The sequence below is a fragment of the Perognathus longimembris genome, chromosome 10 (assembly GCF_023159225.1).
Source record: "Perognathus longimembris pacificus isolate PPM17 chromosome 10, ASM2315922v1, whole genome shotgun sequence".
Lineage (NCBI taxonomy): Eukaryota > Metazoa > Chordata > Mammalia > Rodentia > Heteromyidae > Perognathus > Perognathus longimembris.
In genome coordinates, this window is record NC_063170.1 from 4,729,655 (window position 1) to 4,740,937 (window position 11,283).

Below are 11,283 nucleotides of genomic sequence, written 5' to 3' on the forward strand. Positions count from 1 at the left end.
AGGAAGAAATCTAATGGATTTGACCATATGGGTTTGCTTGCGTCTTGCCTTTCTGTGTGTACACATTGTCCATTTGGGTTGGCACTGATAGCCTCACAGGAAGTAAATGGGGGAGGGAGGACGAACCACGTTCATCCACTCCCTACACGGGCTTGCAGTGGAAGGGTAGCAGGAAGGTTGTGAAGGTTCCCGAGAGCCCCTGTGGAGTGAACTGGGGGACTCCTGATGAGTCCTAGGGGGACGTAGGACAGAGGCACGAGGAGGAGGAGCAGGACACAACTACCTGGAATGTTCTTGCTGTCCTTACTCAACCTGGGAAAACATCTGGCATTCTGGGCATTGGAATTTCTGCTTTCCTATGGCTTTCACAGTGCACTGCTGAACATCCTTGACATATAATAGAAACAGGCAAAATTATACATTGTTTTTTAACCATAGACATAGCCACTTCTAAAGAGCAATCACCAGGAAGGCTGTCTTCTTACTAAAAGCCTCCAGTTTTGTGTATTATAGAAAATAGAGACATACACGCCAGCATTTGTTTATTATGTAGCAAAAATACAAGTTTGCAATGCAATCAACAGGGACATGTAGACAAGTTTTAGATGTAAACGTAGAAAAGAATGTGCACAGACTCAGATTGGAATACAATCTTGAGAATCACCAGGGAGTGAAGTGTTTCCAGCTCCGTGTCCCCAGGACAGACGTGGCTGTGGTAGGTCTATTCACATGGATTCTGAATGACAATCAGAAGATATTCCTTATCTAGGAAGAGATGCGGACAAAATTAATTCACCCTAGGAATTACATGTAATCAACCCACATTCCAGCTGGTCTGCATTTGCCTTCCACACATGGCATGGCATGGCATGGCGCTCCTGTAGATTAATGGCTGCACATCCCGAGGTGGGCCCTAGAGATTCTCATTTCATTGGTATACGTGCATCCTAGGCATAGATATTTTTTATTAGAAGGTAGCCATGGTGAGGACAGAGCTGCAGAGAAAGCTTTGGTTTAGGGCAATTTCTGATTGGACAAATGTGCTATGAGAACTTTGTTCTAGATTTGAAAACAAGATTTAAGAGTCATTCAGTGAGACTGAGTGGTCTCCCTGCGGGCCTCGGATCCATCCCCTTCTTTATTTCCTGGACAGAGGACACTGGTTTTTTTCTTTTTTCTTTTTTTTTTTTTTGAGGAGCTGTGGTTTGAACTCTTGGCCTCATGCTTGCTAGACAGGTGCTATACTATGGTTTCATAGCTCCAGACCTTTTGTGTACTGCTTATTTTTTGAGACAGAGTCTTGCTTCCCTTCCAGGCAAGTTGCTGGGTCCACAATCTGCCTTTTCCCCATTCTCATCATAGCTGGAAGGATAGGCATGCATCACGTTGACCGGCTTTCTTCTGTTGAGACTGAGTCTCCTGGGCTTTTCTACTCAGGCTAGCCTAGAACCACAGTCTCTCTTGTCCACCCTGTGTTTAGCTAGGATGGCAGGCGCACACCTAACTATACATTGAGAATGGATCTAACTTTTCTACTTGGATGGCCTCCAACTCCGGTCCTCTTATTTTCAGGCTACCAAATAGTTAGAATTCCAGGCAATGAGCCATCGGCAGCTGGCTCGAACGTCTTCACTTTTAATTCAAAGACTATTGTTTCATACTTTGGGCTAAACCCTATACTCCCCATTGTCTTAAGCAAGGATTTTAACTAGCAAAGATGTGAGAGGCAATGCCAAATTACCTGGAGCTACCATGATTTCGTGTTTCTTTGACCTGATCCTAAGGAAGGTGAGGTCATTCTGAGGATCAATATCACGGACTGTGCTCTTGGCTTTCATCGTGAGCTGATGAAGAAGGCCGGCATACTGAACTGTGGTTGAGTTATCCAAGGTTGTACGGATTGGAATGCCTATCATGAGAATTAATTGGGAGTTAGTTTTTTTTTTAATCACAAAAGAAAATGCACATTGTAAAAATATTGGAAGGCATTGCTAATTGTGAAGAAGAGGAAAAAGTTAGCACGGATACGCTCACTGGTATTCATTTTATTTCCTTACATTCTTTTTACCTCTACACAGAGTCATTTAAGTATCCAGTTAGTTGTTTTTTTTTTATCAGTAAAGGAGGACCAAGCATATATTGTGAACATCCAGGAGTTCAGACCACTGGCCATGTAACGGAACAGATCTGCTTGTAAAGGATACACAGTGCTGGTTCATCCAGTGCTCTATGTAGATTTCTAAGTACAGCTGACTCAAACTACATTGACAGATTTAACTGTTTCTTTTCCCTTCATTTAAGTGAGACAATCCAACTTGTCTTTGTTGATACTATCAGCACACTATTTTAAATCTCTGCACCCTCTACTTTTTTTTTTAAATGGCTCTATTCCCAATTGTTTGATCATTCGATAATTTAATAGCTAATAATATAATAAACTTTTCTGTTCAGGAAGCATTTGGTATCTGTTTCTTGAGTATTCCAGTGGTTTTTTTTGGGGGGGAGTGCTGGTCCTAGGACTTGAACTTAGGGCTTGGGTGCTGTCCTTGAGCTTCTTTTTGCTCAAGGCTAGAGCTTTACCACTAGTGGAACTACAGCTATGTATCCAGCTTTTGGGGAGTAGTTTATTGGGGATAAGAGTCTCATGGAGGGCTGGGAATGTGGCTGAGTGGTAGTGATTGCCTAGCATGCATAAAGCCCTGGGTTCAATTCCTCAGCACCACAGAAACAGAAAAAGCCAGAAATGGTGCTGTAGCTCAAGTGGTAGAGTGCTAGCCTTGAGCTAAAGGAAGCCAGGGACAGTGCCCAGGCCCTGAGTCCCAAGCCCCAGGACTGGTGAAAAAAAAAAAAAAAAGAATAGAGTCTCATGGACTTTCCTGCCTGGGCTGACTTCAAATCAGGATTCCTTAGATCTTAACCTCTTGAGTAGCTAAGATTACAGATGTGAGCCACCATTATTGGCTTTCATGTATTAAACACTTTTTTTTTTTTGCCAGTCCTGGGGCTTGTGACTCAGGGTCTGAGCACTGTCCCTGGCTTCTTTTTTGCTTAAGGCTAGCACTCTACTAAGTCACAGCGCCACTTCTGGCTTTTTCTGTTTATGTGATGCTGAGGAATTGAACCCAGGCCTTCATTCATGCTAGGCAAGCACTCTACCACTAAGCCACATTCCCAGCCTAAACAATTTTTTAAAATTGTTATAAAAGTGACATATAGACGGGGTTAGAGTTGCATAAGTCAGGTATATTTCTTTTTGGGCAATGTCACCCCTTCATGTGTTTTTATTTTACATATTGCTCCAGATAATCTTTGGAATAATTTGTTTGTGACACTGTGTTAGTCTTCTCTGAAACCAGAAATGCAAAGGCATTAGCACTGCCCGCACCAGAGTACATCAAGCTGTATTTTCAAAATTTCTTCCTAACTCCACACATAGTATTTTGCAAACCTTCCATTTTATGGTAACAACACATGGTAATGAAGATACTCCAGTTTTGCTGTATATTATTTGGTTTGTACTCATTTTTAACTTAAGCATTATGTTTGACCTTTTGGATTTTTTTTTTTACTCTTCTAGTATATAAGTTTAAGAAATAATCTATTAATTTAATTAGGAAATTCTAGCCAGACAAATACACAAGTAGAATTCAGTTCAGATCACCGATGCTCAATCCGGGTGACCCAGAACTTGATGCTTATTAGTAACAAGCACTGATAGGTATTTTACATATACTGTAATCAGTGATAGCCTTCATGCTATTTTGAAGATTACCAGATAGAAAATTCTGAACAATACTCTTTCTAGAGGGAAGGAATATTTAAGCTGAGGATTATTATTTTAATGAAACTGTTAGAGACTATCAATTTTGTGTAAGGGAAGAAGGGTACATGTGTGTATGAACACTTGTGCCAGTCCTGGGGCTTGAACTCTGGGCCTGGGTGCTGTCCCTAGCTTTTTACCTCGATGTTAGTGCTCTATTACTTGAGCCAACCCAGTCTCACTTCTGGCTTTATGGTGGTTAATTGCAGATGAGAGCCTCACGAACTTTCCTGCCCAGCCTGGCTTCAAACTGTGATTCTCAGAGCTCAGCCTCCTGAGTAGCTAAGATTACAGGTGTGACCATGTGTATCTGGCTAAAGACCACCTATAATGACTTTGAAACAGCCTAAGGTCTTTTGAAGATAGCAACTATCTCTAGAATAAGTCTTGCTAAACAATACCAGGAAACACTTTCAGGGAAACCTACTAGGAAAGACAATGTATTATAGAAAATTAGTACCTTCTAATTGTTATGGTATTATATAAAACTGTTAATTTTTGTGTTGTTTTGTTGGCCGCTTTTTCCATGGAAGGCAGTCAATTGTCTTTCACGCCTGATGAAAGATTACACAGCACAGATTTTTAGACAGTAGGAATTAGAAATGCAGTAGGCACTCAACCTCTGAGGAGAACTTTTGACAAATAGTTTTGTTTTGCATCCTAAATAGTGACTACCTATGAAGTAAGCATTGCTCAGTGTCAAGACAAGAAATACAACTAGAATAAATTATTCAAAATCTAGATGACAAGATTATGAATCAGATGTTCAGGCCTATTTAGTCTGTCTTTTCACGAACCAAGTGAATAAATAAACCAGCTGGCCTTTATGAATAATAAGTGCATGTTATAGAAACTCATAGTAGGCTTGCAAAACTTGGTAGGTTTGTGTGTACACCACTAACAAATGAATATAAACAATCTGGAGATATTTATTGGGTTGATAGAAGATAATAAGAGATAACTTATTAAAAGGTAATTTTAGCATAAAATTCACCTACTTCCTTTCTGAGAAGTGACCACTGCTCCTAGAGATATACTAGTTCAATTCAAGAAAGTGAGTGTTTGTGTTTATGTTCTTTATTTTAATGGTGTCATTATTCTGTACCACATGCTTTTCATTTAATATACTTAGGAAATTGAGTCAGTACATGTGAAGCTAGCTCATGCATATTAATGACTGTGCAACAGTCTATTGAATAGATGTTTTGTAATGTTATCTAATATGTGCATTAGGCTGTTTTGAGTCTGTGACTTTCATAAACAAGGCTGCAGAGTATGTCCTTGTGATGTCATTTCACATATGTATGTATGCATAGGATAAATTCCTGAGATAGGGCTCTTAGAACAAAGAATATGTGCATTTTAAAACTGGATATTGACAAATTTATGGTACTACTTAAAAATATGACTATATGATCCTGGTAAGTTGGTATTCGTTATTTCAATTTGTCACCTTCAACTATACATTTGTGCTCTGGTTGATAGATTGCATTTCAAAATGAAAGGAATTGGCTAGGTGGCTGACAAAATCTAATGAAATTCAAATGCATGATTGTTAGAAATGTCAAGAATATTTAAAATTAAGAGCCTACAAAATCGGGCGTATACACAGATGAATATAGGACAGATATGACTGCCTGGGAGACAGACATTTATATTCACCACTATCTAGTGTAATGATAAGTGTTGCAATATTACAAAGTGAATGGCTTTATAAATGGGAAACAAGTTCTTACAAAGACTCTAATCTAAAGACCTATATCCATCAGCATTGACAAATTGGTAAGTCAACTTTATTGTTAGGTGTAGGAAGTCTATACTTCAGTAATAGCGAATCCAAAAGACTAATGTTTAATATGACATATGATGATATATAAAGGGCAAAAAAACATAGCCACCCTACCTAACCACATGGACCATCGGAAAATATGTTGAAATGATTTGCTATAATTAGTAGATGGAAACTACTAGCAGAGAACAAGAAGACCCAACCACCACCTTAGTTAAATATTTTTAGTACTGAATTTCACAAGACTTGCAAAGCTGCAAAGCTGAACTATAATAAATGACACTTTCATCCAAAATTGAGTAGGCTGTTGAGACTGAGTATTTTATTACATTCTGGTCACATAACTTATGCCATATGTCATTAATAAACATCCATGTCATACACTCTGGTTATTAAGAATCTGACTATAAAAAAGCCCCTCATTTATATTTTGGAGAAAAAGGTTAATTTGACTTTCAGGTAAAATTTTGAGTATCCAGTAACCTTGAGAACTGCCCTGAATCTTAACATAATCTTATCCTAGTAGAGGTTAATAAAAAGTTAATGGGTATTAAAAAATAACATTTTGTTGCCTTCAGATAAGAGAGGTTTTAATTGAGAAACCTCAGGAAAATACAGTGAAAAGTCACTTTTAATTTCACTATTCAGAGATCATGATAACATACCCTTTCCTTATTGTGTGTGTGTGTGTGTGCGCGCGTGTGTGCGCACTTGCTATAAGAGTGATAAAAGCTTCAATCCCTGCTTTCTCATCTGAGTAGTTCATTAATATTCACCAACATTTTAAATAGTCACGTTCATCAAGTAAATAGCATGTGGTTAATTTAAAACAAAAACTGCCTACTATCCAAATAAAATTTCTGATTTGTCTGTTTTTAGTATTACATATGATTCCATAGTGAGTATTTTTCTACCTTAATCTTCACCTCCTCCTTAAGATAAATTCTTAGGAGTAGAGTTAGGATATTTTTTTCAGGCATTTGACACATATTTCCAGAGCTGTGTGCTTTTGACTAAGATATTCCAATGAAGCGTATTAGGTGTACTGGCTTGGGTGTCCTGGGAGAATGAACTTTCATACTGGACAGATGTATCCCCCCATATCCAAGTCCTCCTGAAATTCAGAAGGTTATCTTATTTGGAAATAGATGCCATTAGTTACAGTAAGTCATACTGGAGTAGCATGGGTCCTAGTTCAGTAACTGTGGCCCTAGTAGGCAGACACACAGACCACAGAATGACATGGACGTTGGGGACAGACATGAACATTGCAAGCTAAGGGGTATCAGGGACCAAGAACAACCGCCAAAAGCTAGTCACTCTACAGTCTTCAAAGACAGAATGACTCAATGATGTCATAGCTTCAACTCTGGCATTTAGATTGAGAAAGAAAATTCTGGTGTGTGTGTGTGTGTGTGTGTGTGTGTGTTTTAAAGCCACCAAGTGCACGGTATTTCGTTTCTGCAGCCAAAGCTAACACAGCTCTGAAATTGTGTACATAGATCTCACCACGGGGGCGAGGCAGCATATGCAAATACTGAAAGCAAAATCAGCCTAGCCAGAGCCACACTTTGGGGCTGGACCACTTACTGGAAATATCTGGCATAGCTCTTGATTATCTTGTAAAGATGACCCTAGTCCTCTGATTGCTCAAGTTGGGTGAATTTATTGTGGTCTATTCATTATCATCATTTACTTTTTTTATTTTATAAGACCTATCAAATTTGTTCTCTGTAAAAATAAAAATTTCCATATTCTCAGACTGTGCTTGTCATTTGACAATTATTTCATTTAATTGTCACAACCACTGGTAAAGTAGGTGATTTTCTATCCTTAACGGTAAGGGAATAAAATTTCTGTCCATGGTTGCACAGTTAGTATTCATTGATAGATTATGCCAGGCACTGAGCTGGTAACAAACCAATTCTATGGCTATACTGAATGTTCTGGAATTTCTGGCACCTCTGGCCCTTACAATTGCCTGAATTAGCAATGGAACCAACAGGAACCTTTAAGATGTCACTACTGTAGCGGAGCACAGATCAGCATGCCAGAGAAAATGCCAAGTGGGTCCTTAGTAAGCGTTGTGCAGTGGGAGGAGGTTTCCGGCAAGAGATCAGGTTTGCTAGTTGGCCCTTCTTCTCCAACCTCCATGGAGACTATCCTACAAATGATATGGTGACAAATTCTCGAAGACAATTTTTTTTTCTTACTAGATATGGCAAAAGAACAATGTCATATAAAGTGAAGACCAAAACTCAGTATCCTTTATAATGTTAATACAAAAACAAACCCAAAAATGATATTCTCCTTATCTTTAACATTGATAGTTTTATTAGCACTTCTGAAACGATGAAAAAGAATTACCCAAGTTTTAAGTTGATAATCTATAGTGTTTCTTAAGAATATGAACATACTTTAGACATATCATATTCATATTTATAGCTCTAGTTCTTAGCAGAGTGCTTTGCATGTGACAGATAACCAACAGATGTTAGGTCTGAAGTAAATGCTATGGATAAAATATACAGGATAGGCTTTTGATGTCAGATTCTAAGATGTGTGTCTAAGGCCTGTCACAGCAGGTTTCTGGTTGGCTCTGCTGTGTCAGGAAGGCATCCTGGGAGGTGTTTACCTTCTGCATTGACCACCATGGTCCCAATAACCCCTTTATGGCTCTGAATCCTCTTCAGGGTTTCCTCCACCTCTGCCTGCAAGAGACGAGGGAACTAATTCACCAAAATGGCGATGCCCACTCTAAACAGAACAAGCCCTGGAAGACATTTATTCCCTTATCTCCTGAGTCTATGGTGATGGGTACTATGTTCCTGGATTTTTAAAAATCAGAGTGGAAATTGTCAAGTCCTACATATCAGCCTTTTGAAAGACACCGCTCCTGATGGGTCTGACAGTCTCTGGCAAGCCCTGGCAAGTTTCTGGGCTTGAACCCTTGTAGAGAGGGGGAGCTTACTGCCTCACAAGAGCTCATTATGTTTTGCCGGTCTTTAGTAGAAAAATATTTTTTACATTGGACAGAAATTTGTCCTGAATCATCTTTTAGCCATGGATATTCTGTATTAACAAAAATAATTAGTCCTACACTGAGTCCTCCCTGCATAAAAGTGGCTCTTTGTGAGAAATCTTGTTTTCATTGTTGTTACCTAAATGAGGGTTCATTCAGATGGCTAATTTACAGAGAGGTATTCTGTAAAAACAACATATCCCAGGATTCCTTTTCATAATTATGGCTTGAGTCTCCATGCAAGCTAAACCTCCAGTCCCGCACAATTACGCTGGCTCTTAAATTCATTTATCTGAAAGTTATACGCTCACCCTATTATTCCAGTTTTCTTCTTCTCTTAGAAATGCCCAAATCAAGAACAATCTTTTCAAAATCTGTATAATTGATTGAGCAATCGATCCTTATTCTGAATTTAAACAGCATTCTGCAATCTCTCTCTCTCTCTCTCTTTTTTTTTTTTTTTTTTTTTTTTGGCCAGTCCTGGGGCTTGGACTCAGGGCCTGAGCACTGTCCCTGGCTTCTTTTTGCTCAAGGCTAGCACTCTTCCACTTGAGCCACAGCGCCACTTCTGGCCATTTTCTGTATATGTGGTGCTGGGGAATTGAACCCAGGGCCTCATGTATACGAGGCAAGCACTCTTGCCACTAGGCCATATCCCCAGCCCTCTGCAATCTCTTTATGAGGATTTAAAAATTATTTTCATTCTCAACATCCCGAAAGTGAACACCATTACTTTCATTAGAAGATGCAACCAATGCATAGACATGTAACCTTTTTCACCTACCCACCACGGTAGGTGTTTTCTGGATTTCAGGAACTGATGCATTAGAGAGTCAAAAATTCGAATTTTTCCACTAATAAGTATTATGCATCTATTTTAACTAGCATGTCCTTTAAGTTAATTCATTGTGAAAAGCTTAGGTAAGTGCGTCTTAAAAGGAAACCGTTATCACTGCTAATAGAAGTCTAGCATTGTTTGCCATAACTGAAAATGAAAGTCTTGAGCTTGAGGTCTGTTCTTCAGGTGAAGACCAGACATTATCAACTGGTGATAGTACTAAGGACCAACAAGTAGCAAAAGCTTCTTGTCTTACATATACAGTCTAAAGGGGGTGGGGGGGATTCTCCCCCCATCACCCCCCCACCCCCACCCCCCATTGAAATCCCCTAAATCAACCCTTTAGCTAGCTAGACATCTCCGCTCTCCGCGGTCTCCCTCTTGCTCCCTCCCCTCCCACCCCCGAGAACCTTCCAGGGTCACCAGCTTTGCCTCGGCCCCAGGAGGCCCCGGCAGGGTGACATTTCGACCCCAGGCCCCAGGGTTTACCATGGCGGGGCCGGGGAGTCTCTGGGCTCAAGGTAGCGCGGCGGCCTCCGGGGATGGTAACAACGCTTCTCCCGTTGCTAGGAGACCGGGGAGGAAGCAGCCTCCCGGAAGCGCCGGGCCGCGCATGCGCACGCGCGAGGCGGGCCGACGCCGGAGCGAGGCTCTTCCGCCCTCACCGCGGCTGGGCTGGGCGCGTGCGGGCCGCGGTAGGGAGTGTTCTCGAAAGCCGAGGCGGGCGCTCGCTCGCTCGCTCGCTCGCTCTCACGGACTCGTGGGGAGGTTAGGGCGGCCGAGGCGGGAGTGAGGCGAGCCCGCCTCCGGCGTGAGCCGCTGGGCTCAGCCCCCCTCCCCGCCCCCTCGCCGCTCGCCCTGGCCCGAGCCTCGTTCCGGCTCCCTGGGCGGCCTGCGCGCTTCTCACGGCGAGGCCGACGGGCGCCACGGCGCAGCCGCGTGTCCACGTGCACCGCATAGTGTCCACGTGAGGTACGGGGTCGGCCGAGGCCCGGGGAGGCCCCGGGAGGCCTGGCGCGGGCGGGCCCGTGACCGCGCTGCTGCCTCCCCCAGGAGGCTCAGGGGCGCCCCCGGAGCCCAGAGAGGCCCCCACCGCAGTGCTTCTCGTGCCCCTTCCCCTCCCCTCCCTGTCACCCGTGTCTGTCTGTACCTATTAGGTACACCTGTTATATCAAATATATCTCCCTGTGCCATCTGTGTACCCATATCTATATCCATCCCCCCACCCATCCATCCATCCCCCCACCCATCCATCCATGCACCCATCCATCCATCCTCCCACCTACCACCCATGCATCCACCCACTCATCCATCCATCCATGTATCCATCCATTCATCCACCCACCCATTCATCCTACCCCTATCTACCCACCCATGCATCCTTCCACCCACCCACTCATCCAACCATCCATCCACCCATCCATCCCACCTACCCGCCCATCCATCCATCCATCCATCCATCCATCCATCCATCCACCATCACCCCATCCACCCACCCACCCATCCACCCATCCATCCACCCATCCATCCATCCATGCATTCATCCATACTCCCACTCACCCACCCATGCATTGGCCCACCCATCCATCCACCCACCCATGCATCCATCCACCCATGCATCCCTCCACCCATCCATCCTCCCACCTACCCATGCATCCATGCATCCACCCATCCATCCATCCACTCACCCATGCATCTATCCACCCATTGTATGCATCCACCCATCCACCCCATCCATCCATCCACCCATCCACCCACCCATCCAACCATCCACCCTCCCACCCACCCATCCAGCCACCCATCCTCCCACCCAC

The 11,283-nt window shown here is 42.6% G+C and overlaps 1 protein-coding gene across 1 annotated transcript; it reads right to left on the minus strand.

Moving 5' to 3' along the window:
- Positions 1–527: 527 nt before the first annotated feature.
- Positions 528–10,055, minus strand: Dynlrb2 (dynein light chain roadblock-type 2). The gene is made up of 4 exons (XM_048354846.1): positions 9,959–10,055; positions 8,245–8,320; positions 1,742–1,909; positions 528–765 (listed from the first exon to the last, which is right to left on the minus strand). The coding sequence occupies exons 1-4, from the start codon at positions 9,959–9,961 to the stop codon at positions 722–724; spliced, it is 291 nt and encodes a 96-aa protein (XP_048210803.1). The 5' UTR covers positions 9,962–10,055; the 3' UTR covers positions 528–721.
- Between the last annotated feature and the right edge of the window lie 1,228 nt (positions 10,056–11,283).